The sequence below is a fragment of the Tamandua tetradactyla genome, chromosome 10 (assembly GCF_023851605.1).
Source record: "Tamandua tetradactyla isolate mTamTet1 chromosome 10, mTamTet1.pri, whole genome shotgun sequence".
Taxonomy (NCBI): Eukaryota; Metazoa; Chordata; class Mammalia; order Pilosa; family Myrmecophagidae; genus Tamandua; species Tamandua tetradactyla.
In genome coordinates this window covers 3425918-3450314 of record NC_135336.1, presented here as the reverse complement: position 1 = coordinate 3450314, position 24397 = coordinate 3425918, and the positions used below count along the sequence as shown (strand labels likewise).

The 24397-nt window shown below is 36.4% G+C and overlaps 1 protein-coding gene across 1 annotated transcript in view; it reads right to left on the bottom strand.

The window, feature by feature from the left end:
• The window catches only part of VPS8 (VPS8 subunit of CORVET complex), a 388458-nt gene that overhangs the window by 234131 nt on the left and 129930 nt on the right, over positions 1-24397 (bottom strand). The window contains exon 22 of the mRNA XM_077117773.1: positions 510-732. Coding sequence (XP_076973888.1) covers positions 510-732 — 223 coding nt within the window. The remainder of the gene's footprint in view (positions 1-509; positions 733-24397) is intronic.

The following is a 24397-nucleotide window of genomic DNA, read 5'->3' as shown; positions in this document are numbered from 1 at the left end:
TCTAAGATAACCTAGTTTAGCTCCATATGACTTAGAACCTTTGCAAGAGTGGCAATCTCATGATTAGGAGTAATGTAGAATTAAAGAATTAAATTATGAAATGTCTTAGGCCAGGATAGATACTGCTTCTCAGTTGAGGAATGAAAACTTAAGGAAACTCAGATATACTGGAGGTATATTATCCGACTATGGACTGACTGATCATACTAAGAAGTCCTGTAATTGGCTTCTTAAACAGACTCAGCATTTCAAAACTCAATATATAAAAATGATCAAATCTGGCCTTATATACTAGCTTTTAAAAAAATGTTATACTCTTAAATACTTTATTAATGTGAAAGCACCCAGAGTTAAACTCTACCTACAAATACAAATTTATAAGACAATCTAACAAGAAGGCAGAACAAATAATCGGGGGTGGTGGAATTAGGCCTGACCACAGTTGGGTAAATATAATCAATAAAGGAATGATTTTATTCTGTAAGTTAGCAGAGCATCTATAAACTCACCTGCTGAATATCTAGGCTGGTGATATCCATATGTACAATGAGGGCTTCCACATTTTCCATTAACTTTTTATCTTGGAAATGAACAATCAAGTCTTTCATTACCTGGGGTGTGATCCCCACCAATTTATCACTTAAAATATATGGCTCAAAGCACTCCAAAACCACTCCTTTGGCCACTGAATTCTCACTTAATTTGTCATACATCTGGCTAAATAAAAGATCCCTAAAACAGAAAGAGAAAAAAGCTTTTAGGAATGTTCCATTAAATTCAACCTGCTAAGTAATTTTTCCCCCCTATTTCAACTTACTCATGAGTTTCTTACAGTAATAATACTCACATAGAGCTTAATATTTGGTGAAACATTTTAAATATATATTATTTCAATCCTCTCAATACTTCTTTAATAAGTGAGGTCTAATAAGCTAAATTATTGGCTAAAAGTAACATAGTTAGCAAGTGATGGATTCAGAATTTGAACCCAGGCTTCTGGCCTAAATCCAGTGCCAATTCTATTACAGCACAATGCTTCTTAAAAGCAAAACAGATACGGGGTTAGGTAGTAGGGCTGACATGATGAAGTAGGAAAAAAATAAAGGTTATTCCTAATTTATCCTTTCCTCCTTCCTGGAAGGAAGGAAATACTCCTAGCTGACATTCATAGTCAATTTACTTATTTAGCTCTTACCCCTTGCTTTCCAAATGGTTTGAGCTGTGATTACTGACAGGAGAGGAAGAAGAGAATGTTTACTATTAAAAAGCTATACTTGGATTGTCCCACCTTGATCAATATGGTGGAGTGAAAAGCTTCAGGGCCCCACCCCCTCCTCAGAAACTTTGAAAAACCAAAGAGATATGGCAGGAATATCTTTCCCAAAGCTCTAGAAAACAGTTAAAGAAGTGCAGTACCAGGGTGAGTGCTGAATTAAAAAAAGGCAACTTAAAAGTAGAAGCACCTCATGGCACCCTGATTGGCCCCTCTCCTACCCCTAACTAGCTTGGTCAGCCTGCACTCCTGGTGTGGGTTACTGGGCCAAAGTTCTGGAGGGTGCAGAGTAATCCTCAGACACACGCTGGGAGCGTGGATATCTGGCTGAATCTGGCTGATGGGAGTCTGAGGGAATGAGCCAGAATACACCTCACAGGCTCACTGTACCAGAACTTGCCCTGCGTGTAGAAGGTAGCTCACGGAGCTTACCTGGAACCCTGTGGGAGAACAGTTAAGTCATGGCTGCCTTGGGCTTGCTGGCTGTAAGACATCCAGTGCAGCAATTGGGACCATGAGGAAACTTTCTAGGAAAGAAGGGACAGTACTATCTATGTAAATGGGGGAAATCCTAGGATTACATGTGCATGCCAAAGACAAGAGGAACCTGTGAGACAACCTCAAGCCCACCAATATATGTATTGTGGGAGTCCCATAAGGAGAAGAAAGAAAAGAAGGAGCAGAGAGAAAGCTGTAAGGGAGAAAGCAATACGTCACATACCAGAGAGCCTCAATAAGATTTCACAGTGATTTCTGACTAGAAACCATGGAGGCAAGAGGGCAGTGGGATAACATATTTAGAGTGCTAAAAACAAAAAACTGCCAACCAAGAATTCTGTATCTGGCAAAACTGCTTTTCATAAATGAGGGAAAGATTATGACATTGTCAGATATACAAAAGCTGAGGGAGTTCGTCACCATTAGACCAGCCTTATAGGCAATGCTAAAGGGAGTTGCGCAGACTGAAAGGAAAGGACAATAAAAAACCTCATCAAAGGTGCATAAAGAAATGAAGATCTCCAGTGAGGATAACGACATGGGTCAAATATAAATGCCGGTACTAACTGTATTTTTTGTTTGCAACTCCACCTTTTATTTTCTATAGGCTCTAAAAGGCAAATGCATAAAATGCAGTAGTCAGTGACTCTGGACTCACTGTATAAAAATGTAGAGACCCCTCTCACCACTACTTTGGGACAAACTGGGACAGATGGGAGGCAGAGGTGAAAGATGAAAGATGATTTATGAGGCAATTACAATAATCCAAGTGACAGATGACAGTGGTGTGGATTAGAATAGTAGAGATAAAAGTGGTAAAAGGTGAAATTCTGCTTCTAGTTTGAAGTCAAATCTGGCAAAATTTGTTAATGTATACTGAACCAGGGAAGAATGGATAGATGGGACAGAGAATTAGGATTTCAGTTTTAGACCCGACAGACTGAAAGATCTAATAGACATCAAAGTAAAGATACAAAGCAAGAGCTTAGATATAGAGAAATTCTAGAATGCAGGGAGATGTTTGAGATGGAGATATAATTTTGGGAGTCTAGGAGAAAGCCACAGACTAGACGATATCACCAAGAAAGTGAGTTAAGAAAGAGAAGAGGAATAAAGACTGGGCTCTTCCAACATTTAGAGTTTGGGGAGATGTGAACAAACCTGCAAAGGAGATTGAGAAGAATCAGTGGCACAGCAGAAAAATCAGATTTGGGCACCTTGGAAGCCTTCTGAGAAGCCTGTTGAAAATATACACCTTCAGAATTACCCACCAGAGTTTTGATTCGGTATGAAGATGGACATGGGTCAATTTTGTTTTTTTTTGGGGGGGGGGGGGAGGGGGGTGCATGGTCCAGAAATTGAATCCGGGTCTCCCGCATGAAAGGCGAGCATTCTACCACGGAAACACCCGTGCACCCCCAATTTTGTTTTAAAAACAAGTACTCCTAGAGTTTGTTATCATCAGAGAATCCTGCCAAACACTGCCCTAGCACTGGACTGGGTATCTTCTAAACATGCACCTTCCTAACACCTCAGTCTAAAAACACTGAATCTGAATCTCCAGGGGAGAACTTAGAACTTGGAATCTCATCCTCTAAACATCTTGTTTCTTCTTGAAACTTGTTCTCAAACAACCCACACAGTTAAAAAAAAAATGTAATCTGTGATAAGAACAGCAGAAAAGCGGGAGAATACAGGGATATGGGGAATAGCATATGTATGCTACTGAAGTTGTTAACTTGGTATCAAAGCAAGACTGTTAAAGATTTAGGATGTTAAATTTAAGTCCTATAGTAACTACAAAGAAAATACTGGAGAATATGAAAGCACATACAGAGACAGAAAGTAGAGTACAGGTTGCCAGTACAGAAGGACTTAGGGAGTTTGTGCATATGAGTGTGGGGCTTCTGTTTGGGAAGATGGGAAAGTTTTAGTAATAGCAGGTGTGAGGGGATCACAATATTGTGAATGTGACTAACCCACTGACTGGCATGTATGGGTATAGTTGAGATGGAAAAGTTTATGTTGTTTATATGTTCCCACAATTTAAAAAACAAAACAAAAAAAGAGCAACTAAAGAGATGATGACAACTAAATGCAATACATGATCCTGCATAGGATCTAGTAATGGAGAAAAAAAGGCTCAAAAGGATATTATTGGGACATATGGAAAAAAGTGGAATACAGACAATAATCTTAATATCAATGTTAAATTTCTCAAACATGATAACTCTTAAAATGGTTCCATAAGTAAATATCCTTGTTTGCTTAAGAAATGTACATGGCAGTCTTAAGTCTTAAAGGAGAATAATGGATTCAACCCACACTCAAATATTTAGCAAATGGATTAATTGACAATTGTGAGTCTGCTTGTTTTCTTGATAATTACTTGAAGGTAAATTAAAGCATATCAGTGTTTTAATTCTTGATGACTAGAAAGATGGAATGTTTTCCATATTTCCATTTATAAATTCTATTGCCTGGTTCATTCACTTAATTATCCATTCCTTTTTTTCTTGTTTTTATTTATTGCTAATATACTGGAAGTTCTAGCTAGAAAAGTTTGGAAAGAAAAAGAAATAAATGGTATCCAAATTGGAAAGGAAAATTTAATAGTTTCACTATTTGCAGATGACATGATACCAGATAGAGAAAGTACTGAAAACAAGAACAAAAACAAAAACAAAACTACTAGAGCTAATAAATAAGGTCAGCAAAATGGTGGGATAAACTATCAACACATAAAAATCAGCAGTGTTTCTACACACCAGTAATGAGCAATGTGAGGAAGAAATCAAGAAAAAAGTAGCAACTAAAAGAATCAAATATCTAGGAATAAATTTAATCATAGATGGAAAGAACCTATACATAGAAAAATACAAAATATTATTTTAAAAAATGAAAGAAGACCTAAATACGTGGAAGGACACTACATATTCATAGACTGGAAAACTAAATATCATTAAGATGTCAATTCTATCCAAACTGAGTTACAAATTCAACACAACCCAATAAAAATTCCAACAGCCTACTTCGCAGAAACAGCAAAGTCAATTATCAAAATTATATAGAATAAGGGCCCCCAAAAAATATCTTGAAAAAGAAGAACGAATTTGGATGACTCAGGTTTCCTCACATTAAAACATATTATAAAATTCCAGTGGTCAAAACAACTTGGTACTGGCATAAAGATAGATATACTGAACAATGGAACTGAATTGAGAGTTCAGAAGTAGACCCAGACATCTAAGGCCAACCAATATTTGACAAGGATGCCAAGTTCATTCAACTGAGAAAGAATAGTCTCTTCATCAAATGGTGTTGGAAAAACTGGATATTCATTCATATGCCAAAGATTAAGACCCCTATCTCCTATCTTATACAAAAATTAACCTAAAATGGATGAGAGACTTAATTATAAGAATCAGGTCCATAAAACTCCTGGAAGAAAATGTAGGAAAGTTACTTCAGGATCTTGTGGTAGGCAATGGTTTCTAAGACTTAACATCAAAAGCACAAGCAATGAGAGAAAAAAGAGGTAAATGGGAACCTCCTCAAAATTAAAAACTTTTTGTGCTTCAAAGGACTATGTCAATAACGTGAAAAGGCAACCTCCCCAGTGGGAGAAAATATTTGGAAACCACATATCTGGTAAGGGTTTACTATCCACAAAATACAAAGTAATTCTACAACTTAACAATAAAAAGATAAATGGGCTTTAAGCAAAAGCTGTTAAAGGGGAGAAAAGACACTACATATTAGTAAAAGGGGCAAAACATTTCAAGGAACAGGAAGATATGGCCCAGTCAAATGAACAAATTAAAACTTCAGAGGAGATAAAGAATTTGGGATACCTCGTCAACGAAATTCAAACAAATCTCCTAAATCAATTCAAAGATATAAAGAAAAATATGCATAAAGAGATAAAGTATATTAAGAAGACACTGTGAGCATAAAGAAGAATTTGAACGTACAAAAAGAACATAACAGAAATGATGGGAATGATAGGCACAATGGAAGAGATTAAAATACACTAGATGCATAAACTGCAGATCTGAAAAGGCAGAAGGAAGAATCAATGAACTAGAAGACAGGATGATCAAATTTTACAGACAGAAAAAAGAAGGAAAAAACTGAGTGGGGTCTCATGGATTTGAATGACAGTATGAAGCATGCAAATTTACATGTCACAGGAATCCCAGAAGAAGAAGAAAAAGGAAAGGGAACAGAAAATACATTTGAGGAAATAATGGCCAAAACTTTCCCAATTCTTATGAAACACATAAATAAAGATGTCTAAAAAACACAACATACTCCAAAAAGAATAAGTCCTAATAGGCTTACTCTGAGCCACATACTAGTCAGAAATTCAATACCAAAGATAAACAGAATCCTGAATACAGAAAGGGAAAAGTGATTCATCACATATAAAGGAACTGCAATAAGACTAAGTTTCAATTTCTCACCAGAAACCATGGAGGTGAGAAGGCTACGGCATGATATATTTAAAGTTCTAAAAGAGAAAAATTGCCAGCCAAGAATTCTTTATCTAGCAAAACTGTCCATCAAAAATGAGAGTCAGTTTAAAATATTCACAGACAAACAAATGGAGAGAGTTCCTCAAAAGAGACCCACCCTACAAGAAATAATAAAGGGAGTTCTACCAGCTGAAAGGAAAAGACAGGAGAGAGACGCTTAGAGTAGAGTGTAGAAAATAAGATTCTCAGTGTGGGTAACTAAAAGGGTAAAAAGAGAGACAAAAAGAAGACATAACGTATAAAAATTGAAAGATAAAATGGTTGAAGTAAGTACTGCCTTTTCAGTAATAATGGAATTATTACTGAATGTTAATGGATTAAACTCCCCAATCGAAAGATTCATTGACAGAATGGATAAAAAAAAAACAAACATGATCCATCTATATGCTACCTACAAGAGACTCACTTTAGATCCAAGAATACAATTAGATAGAAGTTGAAAGGCTGGAGAAAGATAATTTACATAAATAGTAACTAAAAAAGACCTGGAGTAGATATACTAATATCAGACAAAATTGATTTTGAATGCAAAACTGTCAAAAGAGGCAAAGAAGGGCACTATATATTAAAAAGGGGGCAATCCACCAAGAAGAAATAACAATCATAAATATTTATGCACCTAGCCAGGGTGCCCCAAAATATATCAAGCAAACACTGGCAACACCAAAAGGAGAAACAGACATCTCTACAATAATAGTGGGAGACTTCAATACATCCCTCTCATCAATAGATAAAACATCTAGACAGAGGATCAAGAAGGAAAACAGAGAACTTGAATAATATGATAAATTAACTAGACCTAAAAATATATACAGAACACTGCACCCCAAAACAGCTATACATGCTTTCCAAATGCACAAAGATCATTATCTAGGATAGACCACATATTGAGTCACAAAACAAGTCTCAGTAAATGTAGCAAGACTGAAATTATACAAAGCACCTTCTTGGACGATAATGGAATGAACTTGGAAATCAATAACAGGTGGGGGACTTCGAAATTCAAAAACATATGGAAGTTAAACAATACACTCAAACAATCAGTGGGTCAAAGAGAAGCAGTATCAGTAAATGCCCTGAGACAAATGAAAATGAGAACACAACATCTCAAAACTTATAAGGGGATCACACTAACCTGTACAAACCAACAAGATTGCACGCTCTATTCAAGATTCAGTGCAATTATGGCATTCAAGTAAACTAACCATATGAGTTAAATTAGATAATGCATTACTCAAAATATAAATTTGTACCAAATAAACATCTCTCCCTTCAGTCTCACACAGAGGTTGCAGTTTGAAAATATGGGCAGTATCATCTTTTACCCAGTATTCTGATTTATCTTAGACCTATCCAGATCAGCTTCATTCATATCTGTAGATGAAGTCTAACCACTTTTTCAGCTTTTTAAACAATTGCTGAATGCGGTAATGCTGACTTTCATAGCTTCAATGCTCCATTTCTGAGTCTCAGGTGTCACATGAGAGAGAAATAAGACAAAATAAAGTCTCTGTGGCTGAGAGATTTCAAACAGAGTCGAGAGGCTATCCTGGAGGTTATTCATTCACATTACATAATTTTTAGTTTATGGTGTTTTGGAGTGGCTAGAGGGAAGTACCTGAAACTATTGAGCTGTGTTCCAATAGCTTTGATTCTTGAAGAAGACTATATAATGATACAGCTTTTACACTGTGACTATGTGATTGTGAAAACCTTGCATCTATGCTTCTTTTATCAAGGGTATGGACAGATGAATAAAAAAAATTAAGGATAAAAATAAATAAATAGGGGGAGATAAAGGGTAAAAATTGAGTAGACTGAAATCCTAGTGGTCAGTGAGAAGAGGGGTAAGGGGTGTGGGATGTATGAGTTCTTTCTTTTTTCTTTACCTGGAGTGATGCAAATGTTCTAAAATATGATCATGGTGAATAATACACAACTATGTGATGATATTGTGTACTGACTGTATAATATGATTGAACTGTATGTGTGTGGATATTTCTCAAAAAAATACTAAAAAACAAAACATAACATAACATACAGTAAAGGCAGTGATGAAAGGAAAATTTATAGCCCTAAATATTTACATTTAAATACAAGAACTAAAATAAAACACCTAGCTGCATGTCTGTAGGAAATAGAAAAACAACTGCCAACTAAACACAAAAAGCAAGCAGAAGAAAAGGAATAAAAAAGATTAGAGCAGAAATAAATGAAACCAAGAATTAAAAAAAAGAGAGAGAATTAACAATATTAAAAGTTGGTTCTTTGAGAATATCAGCAAAATGGACAAATCCTTAGCTAGACTGACAAAGAAAAAAAGGGAGAAGATGCAAATAAATACAACCAGAAATGAGAAGGGGGCATTGCTGACCCCAAAGAAATAAAAAGGATCATAAAAGGATATTATGAACAACTATATGCCAACAAATTAGACAACTTAGACGAAATGGACAAATTCCAAGAAACACATGAACAACCCACATTGACTCTAGAAGAAATACAAGACCTAAACAGACTGATTATAAGTAAAGAGATGGAATCAGTCATCAAAAACCTCCCCAAACAGAAGGATCAGAGGAGAAGGAGAAGGTATAACAGAGAAAATAGGATTTAACAAATGAGTATGACTTCTGAATCACCTTATTAATAATCCTAGCCTCCAGTATTTTGGAGAAGCTAGAAGGACAAATCTGAGATGGTGGAATGATAGCCCATGACACTCTGAAATCTGTTCTGTAACTACTTGTTGAAGTGCGCCTTGAAAATTATAGCTTTTTTCTTTCCTTGTTTTGTATATACATTATATTTAACAATAAAAAACACTTAAAAATGGAAAAAATAAAATAAAATAAAATAAAAGAACTCCCCAAAAAGAAAAGTCCAGGACCGGATGGCTTCATTCCATTAAGAATAAATACCAATCTTGCTCAACCTCTTCGAACTCTTCAATTCTACAAGGCCAACATTACCCTAATACCAAAGCCAGATAAAGATACTACAAGAATAAACAACTACAGATCAAATTTTCTGATGAAAATAGATGCAAATATTCTAACAAAATACTTGCAAATCAAATCCAACAGCAGAGTAAAAGAATTATATTCCATGCTCAAGCGGGTTTTATCTCAGTATGCAAGGGTGGTTCAACACAAGAAAATGAATTAATGTATTCAGTGATTTTCCTTCATTAACTGAATGAAAAAAAATAACACATAATAATCGCAATTGATGCAGAAGATGCCTTTGACAAACTCTAGAATCCTTACTTGATCAAAACACTTCAAAAAAACATGAATAGAAGGAAACTTCCTCAACATGATAAAAGGCATATAACAAAAACCTAGAGCCAGCATCATACTCAATAGTGAAAGACTGAAAGCTTTCCCACTAAAATATGGAACAAGACAAGGATGCCCATTGTCACCACTGTTATTCCACGCTGCGCTAGAAGTTAGCTTTCTTTTACTCAATAATACATTACATTTTTGTGATTACCAATTACTAGCCAAGTAAAAGAAGCTGAGATTAACGAAGCTTTACTACAATAATGAAAAAAAATAAGAGTAACAAAATAATTAATTCTAATGAATTTAAAGAAAATATCAGTTTGCTACCCCTTGCACTCTGTAATGTGTTGTTAAAAACAACATGCTAGAGAAGATAATTATATACTGTAGTTTAGCACAAAAAGACCTGGGGAGGTCAATTAAAGACAGCTAAAAATTCAGTAAGCAGAGCATAAAAGTTGAAAAAGAAGACATTCCTGTGACAAAAGAGCAGCTTCTTGCAATGCTAGTTTAAGATTAATGGCAAAACTACGTTTGTTTGTTTGTTTTTTAAACAAAAAAGACTCAGCAACTTCGTGTGTATCTCTACCTTAAAATAAAAATAAAACAAAATTCTAAGACACATTCTCATCATTCTGAGGGAGATAGATTAGAGAGTCAGGGGATGGAGTGGAGAAATATATGCACAAAGAAAGTTTTCAAGTTTTGTGGGCTTTTTTCTCTACTTAGGCATTATTCTCTAATGTGCTGACTTTGTCTCCTGGAAGGGCTGCCTTCAAAATTTCTGTTTAACATTTCTTCTAGCTTAGCCTCCTCATAGCCAATGTAACAGGAAATACATTCTAAATAATACAGGGCCATTAAATAAGTCTTCTCCCTACATCATTTCACTTTAACACTCATATCAAAAATAATATCATTTGGATTTTGTTTTATCATTCATGGCTTGAAATGACAGAGAGAAAAGGCTTTGCATATCACCAATTCCATAATTAAAAAAAACAAACAAACTTAGTTTTGATTATGAGATCATTAAAAAATTCAGATACTCTCTGAAGGGAGCAAAAAGGCCTATCATAAAATTTATCTGTCTATAATAAATATATAACCAGAACCAAATAAATAAGTCCCTACCAAAAATAAGCGAGATTTAATAAATTCAAAATTGTTTTTTGGGGGGTAGTTTATTTAATAAAGTAAAAGCAAAGTTTAAATGAACTTTAAGAAGTTATGTTCAAAATACTCTGTTTTCTCATACAAGTCTCACTGTTTGAGAAGATTTCCTTTAAAAAGGCATGGCTTAAATAGTGGTAAAACTATAAATATACTAAAAGCTACTAAATTGTATACTTTAAAAGGTGGATTTTATGGTATGTGAATTATACCTCAATAAAGCTTTTATAAAATAAAAAGGCATGGCATCTTTTTTCTCCATAGCTTTGATATTTAAAGAATTAACACGCGGTTACCAAAAAGATGGTTATCCAAACATCCAACTTTGCTTGATAATTAAGATTTTTCTGCCTGTATCACAAGCAATGATCCTGTTGTTGAACTAAAAGACTGAATAACTTAGCCTGGGTATTGAAATTCTTCTTCAAGTTTAGTTTGGATTTAACAGAAATATTTTTGGTTAAGATTCATACATAATTCAAGTCATTTGAATTACCACTTTTTTTAATCAAAAAATATTTTTACTAGAGAAGTTGCTGGTTTACAGAAAAAACATGCAGAAAATAGAGTTCCTACATACCATCCTTCATACAGTTTTCTCTAACTGTGCATAAATGAGTAACTTTATTATAATTGAAAGAATACTATCATAATTGTATTATCAACTAGTGTCTGCAGTCTGCATTAGGGTTCACTGTGTTGTATAGCCCCTTGTTTTTTTATATTTTTATTGAGAAATATACACAAATAGACAGTCCAACCATATTATACAATCAATGGCTCACAATATCATCACATAGTTGTGTATTCTTCAGCATGATCATTTTTAGAATATTTGCATCACTCCAGAAAAATAAAGAAAAAGAAAAAAAAAAAGAACTCATACATTCCATACCCCTTACTCTTCCCTTCCACTGACCACTAGTATTTCAATCTACTCAATTTTTTCCTTTATCCCCCCTATTTATTTTTTATCCTTAATTTTTTTTTTTACTCATCTGTCTATACCCAGGATAAAAGGAGCATCAGACACAAGATTTTCACAATCACACAGTTACATTGTGAAAGCTTTATCATTATACAGTCATCTTCAAGAATCCAGGCTACTGGAACACAGCTCTACAGTTTCAGGAATTTCCCTCCAGCCACTCCAATACACCATAAACAAAAAAGGGATATCTATATAATACTAAGAATAACCTCTAGGACAATCTCTTGACTCTGAAATCATTCAGCCACTGAGACTTTTTGTCTCATTTTTTCCTCTTCCCCCTTTTGGTCAAGAAGGCTTTCTCATTACGATGATGCTAGGTCCCGGGAGTTGTATTATGAGAAACCAGTCAGGTTTCATGTTGCCAGGGAGATTTACACCCTGGGGAGTCATGTCCCATGTAGGGGGGAGGGCAGTGAGTTCACCTGTCAAGTTGGTTTACAGAGAGAGAGAGAGGGCACATTTAAGCAACAAAAGTGATTCTCTGGGGGTGACTCTTGGCATAATTATCAGTAGGCTTAGCCTCTCCCTTGCAAGAGCAAGTTTCAGAGGGGCGAACCCCAAGGTTGAGGACTCAGCCTATTGATTTGGTTGTCCCCACTGCTTGTAAAAATATCAGGAATTCCCCAAAAGGGGAAGTTGAATATTTCCTCCTTTCTTTACAGTACCCCAAGGGGACTTTGCAAATATTTTTTTAATCTCTGCCCAAACTACTCTGGGGTATATTGGAGCATCACATTAACCTGTACAAACCAACAGAATCTCACACCCTATTCAAGATTCCATGTAATTATGGTGGTTAAGTAAACTGACCACACAAGTTAAATTAGATAATGTGCTACCAAAAATAAACATTTTGCACCAAATAAACTTCTTTTCTTTTGACCTCGCACAGAGATTGACGTTTGAAAACAGGGGCCATATCATCCTTCACCCTGTATTCTGATTTACCTCACTCCTACCCAGATCAGCTTCATTCATATCTCTAGACAAAGTCTGATCACTATTTCAGCTTTTTAAACAGTTGCTGAAAGTAGTAATGCTCGCTTTCATAGCTTCAGTACTCTAATGCTGAGTCTTAGGTGTCACATAAATACCCAAAGTTTCAGGGAATGACCACGTAATATACAAATAATGACCAGGTTATATACAAATAGCTCAGTAACTCAGAATTTAGAAATATCAGTTACAACTCTGAAATATACGTGACTGGTGTAAGGGCTTACAATGTAGGCCCATTTACATTAGGCCCCAACCTGATAACCCATGCTCTCAACTTCAATTCTGAGTTCGTATATTATAGTTAATCCATTACAGTGAGGCATGATAATATTTGCCTTTTCGTTTCTTACATTTTATTCAATATATTCTCCTTAAGTTCATTCATCTAGTTGTATGTCTCACAAATGGATGATAGCTTCTTAACAGCTTTGGATAGCCAGTGCTAGAAGCTGAAGATCTCCTGAACATCTATATACAGACCCTACTCTTCATTTTGTTTTATGACAGATTTATTGATACATAATTCACATACATTATATAGTGCCTATTTTTTAATAAGCTACTTTTCGGATAAGTTTTAGGTTTAAAGAAAATTAAGCAAAAAGTACAAAGAGTTCTCATACACCCTCCTCTCACACACAGTTCCCCTGTTATTAACATCTTGCATTAGCATGACCTATTCGTTGCAACTGATGAGCCAATATTGTTCCACGATTATTCTTAACTCAAGTCCATAGTTTACATTAGGCTTCCTTCTTTCTGTTGTATAGTTCTATGGGTTTTGACAAATGTATAATATCATGTATTCATTAGAGTATCATACTAGTTTTACTGCCCTAAAAATCCTCTGTATAACACCTATTTTTAAACAATGTTGAAAATTATGCTTATGGTTCAAGTAAACCCTGGGCATATTTTTTTAAAACTGATATTATGGCTACTATTGCATGAGCAAAATGACAAGGCATTATTCCCACAAAAAGCCTCCAGATTATATTTCCTTTCTAATACTAAAAAAAAGTACACACCCACCAAATTAAAATGAAGTTGTAGAACAGAGCCCAAATCATAAAAACAAAACACAAATCTTCAAAAACAGGATGTCTAGTCATTTCTGGACTTAATTAATGAAAAGACTACAAAGCCAAATTTAGACTAATAAAAATATGATATAACACATTGATTGGTATGCCCTACATAGAAAAACAAATGTGCTCCCTGCCATAGCAAAAGGGATTTTATATTATAAAAGAATTCTTAACTATGAACAGGTATATGTATATATACTAGTTCAATCAACATACCACTGAGTATGACATTCTATGAATTATGACAGCATGAAGAAAAAGTGATTATAATGTAGCTATGACTGTGGTACTTAGTTAAAATCAATTTTAGGATATGTTTGGTGTTTACAATTTGATTCACATAAGAAACAGTTTAATATGTGAAAAATAAAAGGACTAAATATAAACATAACATATTCAATCAGAATGTATTAATATATGAAGGCATCTGGAGGCCATGATGAGAGTGATGATCCTACAACTTTTTCAGGAACAAGTTTACCTGAAACTGTCTGAGTACTAGACTGTATTTCAAAAAACTGTATTTGTGTATACACATCTGAATATTCCTTAAAGTAATGTTAATGCCACAGATGTTCTGAAAACTTGAAAATGCTGAAGAGAAGACTCTAGAACTAATGGGATCAAATGTCAAAAAAGATGGTATAAAGAAAGCATCCAGTTTAAGGAGAAAACTACCAAGCTTGGATGAAGTTTTATCCAACCTAAAATCCTGTGCTTCAAGTTAGCATAGGGAATGACCATTTTTAACTTAATTATGTATGGCAACACTAAGAAAAACTTATAAAAACTCTACCATTGAAGAGTAATTATATGGAACTATTTACATAAATACAGAAATTTTACATCTAATAAATCTTTCTTCACTGCATGTTTACAGTGGAAAGAAAAGAAAAGATGTCCTAGGCACAAAGGATCAAAGTTGATAAAAGGACTATTCTACCCCTTTCCTCCTAAGATCAACCCATATTAGGATCTTAACATTCTGATGAGAAAGAAAAGCCAATACTATGAGAAGCAAGCAAGCCCAAGAATGCAAAATTGCAAAGAAAAAAGGGAATATTTGGCCCAATGTATAGTTTCACAATCATAAACTTTCCTATTGTTGGGAAAGCTACACTGTTCTCTCTGCCCTGACTGGAACTGATAGAGCGGAAAAAGAATAGAAGGAGAAGAGAATGGAAACAAAGAGAGTAAGAAAACACATGCCGGAACTTCTCCCAAGCTCAAGCAGGATCTAGCACACTCTAGTCTTCACCTTTTGGAAATGGAATCTTGAGAGCAGGAAAGTCATACTATTTACAGTATAGACCACGGAGAACAGCCGTGCCCCTGACACAGGAGTACACACACAAGAATGGGGGGGCGAGGGGTGGGGGAGGAAAGAGCTGTGAAAAGGACCCTTGAGATCCCCCACTCCCCTTGGAGGTAAGCAACATACTGCAATTGATGGTGTTTTTCTCTGAGAGGTCCAACCACTAATATTAGATTTGCTTCTGACAAAGTCCAGAACAAAACATGCTAGGGAGTCAAGAAAAATTAAAGGAATGACAGAAGTTGGTAAAAAAAAAAAAAAGACTAAATAGACCCTGATTTGGTGAAAATATAGACCAGATTTAGTCTTCTATATTATAATCCTCAATTTAATGCAAAAATCATTGCATTCTTCATAGAGATTGGGCCAAGACGGCGACTTAGTGAGGTGTAGGATGTAGTTCATCCAACAGAGCAGATAGTAAATAGCCAGGAACAGTACAGAACAACTGCTGGGGCCATGGCAGTGACCGGACACACAGCATACACCAGTCTGGACCAGCTGGACTGGCTGCAAGCCCACCCAGAACTGTGAGTTCCCCAAACCACGGTGGCCAGTGCCCCTTCCCAACAGGCTGCTTCCCAGAGGGGAAAGGAAAGGGACTTTACCAGCAGCAGGGGCTGAGTGCAACCAAGCTCCAACTGTGGAATTAATAAACAAATTCACTAAAAGTGGGCCCCAGCTCAGCTGAACCTCCAAGTCAAAGTTGAGGTTGCTGGGTTTTGCTCTGGTGCAGAGGGGGCAGGGCAGACTGAAAAAAGTAAAAAGTAAAAAAGAAACAGGTGTTTTGGATTGGATAGTACATAATACTTTAAAGGGTCTGGGCCCTGAAGGAGAGGAGGGGGCACATTGGACCTGAAGGAACACAAAGCAACATACCAACTTAAAGCTCTTGATTGGCAAACGTGATGAACAGCATCCTGCTCTGAAAAGAATTTTTCTCTTTCTTTTTCATGGTTGTGTTTCTACAGCTTGACTACTCTTTGGATACAGCTGCAAGGCTTCTCTGGTTCCAACTACCCGAGTCATAGGCAGAATTAAGCTTCTTTGACTGTCTGGAGCCTGTGCCTTTCCCAGGAGAGGAGTGGGGCCCAGCTCAGGTGGATTTCCTCCCTCAAGGAAATTAAACACCAAGGTCTGGAAAAGCAAAGCAATTAAAGCCGGCCTACAACCTCTCATCTATCTCAACCATGCCCCCAGCAGGGAGAGTCTGCTGAAGTTAAATGTACCATATCACCTTATACTGGTGAGACCTGTAGGCAGAAAACGCCATATTTTGGGCAGGATAGGAAAAAACGCCGAGTCCAGAGGCTTCATAGGAAACCCTTTCAATCTGCTGGGTCTCACCCTCAGCGAAAACTGACGAAGGTGAATCTATCCGCCTGAGAGGAGGCCAGTTTGGTCAGGGAAAACCTGGCTGGGGATCTATAACCTAAGTAGACCCTTCAAAGGGGGGTAAAAAAGGCACCATACAGGCAGGGCAAGAAACAAGAAAATAAGAAATCAAAAATTCTCATCTGTTAAACAAAACCTAAGCTAGAGGTCCAGAATAAGCTGGACTGAATGTCAAATAATAGATAGAAAACAAAGTCATCCAGCAAGGAAATCCTACCTAAAAAAGTGAAAATAATCTCCAAAGCAAACTAATTAAGGTAACTAAATGCCCAGATGCTAGCAAAAAATAATGAATCATACTAGGAAAACTGAAGGTATGGCCCAGTCAAAGGAACAAATCAACAATTCAAATGAGATACAGGATTGAAACAATTAATACAGAATGTTCAAACAGACTTTAAAAATCTCATTAAAAATTATATCAGTGAATTGAGGGAGGATATAAAGAAGGCAAGGAATGAACAAAAAGATGAAATCGAAAGTCTGAAAAAACAAATCACAGAACATATGGGAATGAAAGGCACAGTCGAAGAGATGAAAAAAATAATAGAAACCTACAATGTCAGATTTCAAGAGGCAGAAGACAGGATTAATAAACTGGAGATTGGATATCTGAAATCCAACAAGAAAAGAAAATAAAGGGAAAAGAATGGAAAAATATGAGCAGGGACTCAGAGAACTGAATGACAACATGAAGCACACAAATATACGTGTTGTGGGTGTCCCAGAAGGAGAAGAGAAGGGAAAAGGAGGAGAAAAACTAACAGAGGAAATTATCACTGTAAATTTCCAAACTCTTATGAAAGACTTAAAATTACAGATCGAAGAAGTACAGTGTACCCTAAACAAAATTGATCCAAATAGACGTACTCCAAGATAGTTACTAATCAGAATGTCAGAGGTCAAAAAGAAAGACAGAATTTTGAAAGCAGCAAGAAAAAAGCAATCTATCATATACAAGGGAAGACCAACAAGAATATGTGTAGATTTCTCAGCAGAAACCATGGAGGCGAGAAGACAGTGGGATGATATATTTAAATTACTAAAACAGAAAAACTGCCAACCAAGAATTCTATATTCAGCAAAATTGTGCTTCAAAAATGAGGGAGAAATTCAAACATTTTCAGATAAAAAATCGCTGAGAAATTTGTGACCAAAGACCGGCTCTGCAAGAAATACTAAAGGGAGCACTAGAGACAGATATGAAAAGAGAGGAGAGAGAGGTGTGGAGAAGAGTGTAGAAATGAAGACTATATCAGTAAAAGTAAAAAGAAGGAAAACTAGATGTGACATATAAAATCCAAAAGGCAGAATAGTAGAAGAAAGTACTACCTGTACAGTAATAACAATAAATGTTAATGGATTAAACTCCCCAATCAAAAGACATAGACTGGCAGAATGGATAAAAAACAGGACCCATCTATACACTGTCTACAGGAAATGCATCTTAGACTCAAGGATAAACATAGGTTGAAAGTGAAAGGTTGAGAAAAGATATTTCATACAAACAACAATCAGAAAAGAGCAGAAGTAGCTATAACAATATTCAACAAATTAGACTTCAAATGCAAAACACTTAAAAGAGACAAAGAAGAACACTATGTATCAATAAAAGGAACAATTCAACAAGAAAACATAAAAATCATAAATATTTATGCACCAAGCCAGAATGCTCTAAAATACATGAGGTAAACACTGAAAAGAGAAATAAACACATTTACCATAATAACTGGAGAGTGCAATTCCCCACTCTCATCAATGGACAGAACATCTACACAGAGGACAAATAAAGAAACAGATAATTTGAATAATACAATAAATGAGCTAGACTTAACAGACATTTATAGAACATTACACCCCACAACAGCAGGATATACCTTTTTCTGAAGTGCTCATGGATCATTCTTAAGGATAGACAATATGCTAGGTCACAAAGCAAGTCTCAATAAATTTAAAAAGACTGAAATCATACAAAACACTTTCTCAGATCATAAAGGAATGAACTTGGAAATCAACAATAGAGAGAGTGTCAGAAAATTCACAAACATATGGAGACTCAATGAGACACTCAAACAACCAGGGGGTCAAGGAAGAAATTACAAGGGAAATCAGTAAATATCTCAAGGCAAATGAAAATGAAAACATGACATATCAAAATTTATGGGATGCAGCCAAGGCAGTGCTGAGAAGGAAATTTATTGCCCTAAACACCTATATCAAAAAAAGAAGAAAGAGCAAAAATCAAGGAATTAACTGTGCACTTGGAAGAACAAGAAAAAGAACAGCAAACTAACCCCAAAGCATGCAAAAGGAAACACATAATGAAGATCAGAGCAGAAATAAATGAAATCGAGAACATGAAAACAATCGAGAAAATCAACAAAACCAGAAGTTGGTTCTATGAGAAAATCAATAAGATCGATGGACCCTTAGTGAGGCTGACAAAAAGAAGAGAGAGGATGCAAGTAAATAAAATCAGAAACGGAAGAGGAGACATAACCACTGACCCCACAGAAATAGAGGAAGTAATGAGAGGATACTACGAACAACTGTATACTAATAAACTCAACAATGTAGATGAAATGGACAACTTCCTAGAAAAGCATGAACAACCAACACTGACTTGAGAAGAAATAGGCGAACTTAACAAACCAATCAGAAATAAAGAAATTAAATCAGTCATTAAGAAGCTCCCCCCAAAATAATGTTAGAATACTGCATGAAGCTGAATGTGAGAATGACAGAGGGAGGAGGCCTGGGGGCATAAATGAAATCAGAAGGAAAGATAGACAATAAAGACTGAGATGGTATAACCTAGGAATGCCTAGAGTGTATAATGATAGTGACTAAATATGCAAATTTAAAAATGTTTCTGCATGAGGAAGAACAAAGGAATGTCAATAATGCAGGGTGTTAAAAATAGAAGGTAATTAATATTTTAAAATTTTAATGTATGTGTGAGACAAGCAAAAAATCTTTATTTGGTGCAGCATTTATATTTTGACTAGTGCATTTCCTAATATAACTTAGTGGACAGCTTAACCGAACACCATAGTACTTGGAATGTTGCATAGGGCATGAGATTTTGTAGGTTTGTCCAGAGTGATGCCCAGATAAATCCTAGAGCAATCTGAACAGTGAATAGGGAAGTATTTGCAGATTCCCCTAGGGGGAATGGTGAGAAAGGGGGAAAATTCGACTTCCCCAAATTGAATTCTTGATATTCTCACAAGCAGTGGAGACAGGCAAAGCTCCAACAGGCCAAGCCTCCAACCTTGGGGTTTGTTCATATGAAACTTAACCCCACAAAGTATAGGCTAAGCCTACTTAAAATTAGCCTAAGAGTCACCCCAAAGAGAACCTCTTCTGTTGCTCAGATGTGGCCTCTCTCTCTCAGCCAACACAGCAAGTAAACTCAGTGCCTTCCCCCTCTCTTCCTGGGACATGCCTCCCAGAGCTGTGGACCATCCTGGCAATATGGCACAGAAATCCTAGAATGAGCTGGAACTCAAGCATCAAGGTATTGAGAAAATCTTCTCGACAGAAAGGGGGAAGAGCAAAATGATACAAAATAAAGTGTCAGTGGCTGAGAGATTCCAAACAGCTGAGAGGTTATCCTGGAGGTTATTCTTACACATTAAATAGATATCACCTTGTTCGTCAAAATATAATGGAGAGGCTGGAGGGAAGTGTCTGAAAATGTGGAGCTGTACTCTGGTGGCCATGTTTCTTGAAAATAACTGTACAATGATATGGCTGTCACGGTGTGACTGTGTGGCTGTGAGAGCCTTGTGTCTGATGCTCCTCTTGTCTACCTTATCAATGGACAAGTAAAGCATATGAATTAAAAATAAATAAGTAATGGGGGTAAAAATGTTAAAATAAATTTAGCAGATTGAAATGCTGGTGATCGGTGAAAGGGAGGGGTAAGGGGTATGGTACATATGAATTTTTTTCTGTCTTCTTTTTATTGCTTTTTCTGAATTGATGCAGATGTTCTAAGAAATGATCATGACGATGAATATACAACTATGTGATGATACTGTGAGTTATTGATTATATAACAAGAACAGAATGATCATATGATAAGAATGTTTGTGTTTGTATGTGGTTATGTATCATAAATAAAAAATAAATATATGAAAAAGAGAAAGGGAGGGGTAAGAGGTATGGTATGCATTAATTTTTTTCTGTTCTCTTTCTGAATTGATGCTAATGTTCTAAGAAATGATCATGATGATGATGAATATATAACTATGTGATGCTATTGTGAATGATGATATGCGATGATATTGTGAGGATTATATATGTAGAATGGAATGATTGTAAGAATGTTTGTGTTTCTTTGTTGTCATACTTTTAAAAAAAATTTTTAAATTAATAATTAAAAAAAAGAAGCTCCCCCAAAAGAAAAGTCCAGGACCAGATGGCTTCACCTGTGAATTCTACCAAACATTCAAGAAAGAATTAGTACCAATCCTGCGCAAACTCTTCAAATAAACTGAAGGGGAGGGAAAGCTATCAAACTCATTCTACGAAGCCAACATCACCCTCATACCAAAGCCAGATAAAAGTATAAAAAAAAGAAAACTGCAGACCAACCTCTCTTATGAATATACAAGCAAAAATCCTCAACAAAATTCTTGCAAATTGAATCCAGCAGCATATTAAAAGAATTATACACCACGACCAAGTAGGACTCATCCCAGTTATGCAAGGATGGTTCAACATAAGAAAACCAATTAATGTAATACACCATATCAACAAATCAAAGCAGAAAAACCACATGATCGTCTCAACTGATGCAGAAAAAGCATCTGACAAAATTCAACATCCTTTTCTGTTGAAAACACTTCCCTAAGGATAGCAATAGAAGGGAACATACTCAACATGATAAAGGGAATATATGAAAAACCCACAGCTAAATCATCCTCAATGGGTAAAAACTGAAAACTTTCCCCTAAGATCAGGAACAAGACAAGGATGTCCATGATCACCACTGTTATTCAACATTGTGTTGGAAGTTCTAGCCAGAGCAATTAGACAAGAAAAAGAAATACAAGGCATCAAAATTGGAAAGGAAGAAGCAAAATTCTTACTGATTGCAGATGATATAATACTATATGTCAAAAACCAGGAAAAATCCACAGCCAAAGTATTAGCACTAATAAATGAGTACAGCAAAGTGGCAGGTCACAAGAACAACACTCAAGAATCTGTAATGTTTCTATATGCTAGTAATGAACAATCTGAGGGGGAAATCATTAAAAAAAAAAAAAAACTCCACTTACAATTGCAACCAAAAGAATAAAATATTTAGGAATAAATTTAACTAAAGAGACAAAAGACCTATAAAGAGAAAACTATAAGAAATTATTAAAAGAAATCACAGAGGACCTAAATAAATGGAAGGGCATACCATGTTCATGGATTGGAAGACTAAATATAGTTAAATGTCAATTCTGCCTAAATTGATTTATAGATTCAATGCAATACCAATTAAAATCCTAAAATCCTACTTTTCAGAGGTAGAAAAACCAATAGTCAAATTTATCTGGAAGGGCAGGGTGCCCCAAATAGCTAAAAGTATCCTGAGAAAGAAAAATGAAGTTGAGGTCTCAAGCTACCTGACTTAACTAAAAAGGTGATATCTGTATAATGCATAAGAATAATCTCCAGGATAACCTCTCAACTCTGTTTGGAATCTCTCAGCCATTGATACTTTGTCTCATTTTGCTCTTCTCCTTTTTGTGTGAGAAGGCTTTCTCAATCCCTTGATGCTAAGTCCCAGCTCATTCTAGGATTTCTGTCCCACAATGCCAGGAAGGTCCATACCCCTGGGAGTCATGTCCCACGTAGAGAAGAGGAGGGCAGTGAGTTTGCTTGTCATGTTGGCTGAGAGAGAGAGGCCACATGTGAGCAACAAGAGGTTCTCTTGGGGGTAACTGCTAGGCCTAATTTTAAGTAGGCTTAGCGCATCCTTTGCAGCGTTGAGTTTCATATGAAGAAACTCCAAGATTGGGGTATCAGCCTATTGCTTTGGTTGTCCCCACTGCTTGTGAGAATATCAAGAATTCTACACTTGGAGAAGTTGAATTTTCCCCCTTTCTTACCATTCCATCAGGGGGACTTTGCAAATACTTTTTTATTCACTGTTTAAATCATTCTGGGATTTATCGGGGCATCACTCTGGAAAAAACTACAAAATCTCATGCACTTCTCAAGGTTCCAAGTATTATCATGTTCAAATAAGCTGTCCACATAAGTTATATTAGGAAATGCACATGTCAAAATATAAATTTTAAACCAAATAAACATATTTTGCTTCAGTAAGTTAAAGTTTTAAAATATTATCATGTTTTCAATACCCTGTAGTATTGACATTCCTTTGTTCTTCCTCATGCAAAACATTTTTAAATTTGTACATTTAGTCACTATCACTGTACACTCTAGGCATTCCTAGATTATACCATCTCAGTCTTTACTGTATATCTTTACTTCTGATTTCATTGGTGCCCCAGGCCTCCTCTCTCTATCATTCTCACATTCATCTTCATTCAGTGTTCTCACATTATCATATTATAGTTAGGTAGTATTGTGCTATCCATTCCTGAATTTTTACAATCAGTCCTATTGCACAATCTGTATCTTCAGTTCTAATTACCCAATATCTACCCTATTTCCATATCCTAATGATCTCTGTTCTTAACTGAAATTATCCAAGCTCATTTCTTAATATTAGTTCATATCATGAGACCTATAGAATTTGTCCTTTTGTTTCGGCTAATCTCATTCAGCATAATGTCCCTAAGGTCCATCCATGTTGTTACATACTTCATAACTTCATTCTGTCTTACAGCTGCATAATATTCCATCATATGCATATACCACAGCTTGACAGCCACTCATCAGTTGATGGACATTTGAGCTGTTTCCATCTCTTAGCAATTGTAAATAATGCTGCTATAAACATTGGTGTGCAAATGTCCATTTGCATCTTTTCCCTCATGTCCTCTAAGTAGATACCTAGCAATGATATGGCTGGGTCATATGGCAATTCTATATTTAGCTTCCTGAGGAACCAGCAAACTACCTTCTGTAGCGGTTGTACCCTCATCCCACACTCCATACACCTGAACACCATCACCTGCTCCCATTCCCATGCTCCAGGCGTCCCCCACCCCCCACCAGTCCCCAGTGTATGTACCTGCCCCTCACCCCCACCCCAAGCGCAACCGAATCCACCTCTCCTGCTAACCTCCCAAGCACTACCTCCCCTTCCCTGTTCCCTGCAGGCTACTGCCAGTGCATAAAGGTTGCTTGCACTAACTTCCATACTTAGGCTACCACTGTCTCCACACCGCCCACAGGTTGCACAGCCTCACCCCACCTCCCTGAGCTCAGTGCATCTGTTTACAGCACTCACAGGCTCATGCATGCGTACAGGCCCCCAATCACGACTTTCAGCTCTGGGAACCACACTTCACAGCATTCCTAGAACCATGTATGTGCACAGCCCTCAGCCTCACTTCTCACCTCTGAGAAAGTGCCAACCTGCACAGCCAGGTCACAGCTGATGAGAATTCATTAAGGCATAACGCCGACCTGCTGCCACAACTGTATGCATGCATGCAAGGGGCCCCATGCCCTAGACTAATGCATACCAAGGTTGCGCTCCCCAGAGTGGTACACCCGCACAGTCACTCCTCCCTGGACGCTGGGCACCCATGTTCACAAGCATCAGCACAACATCCCCAACCTGCACCCATACGTGCCATGAAATAAATCACCGTATGGAGTGCTGCACCCCATGCCCTGCTTCCTGCTGTACAAC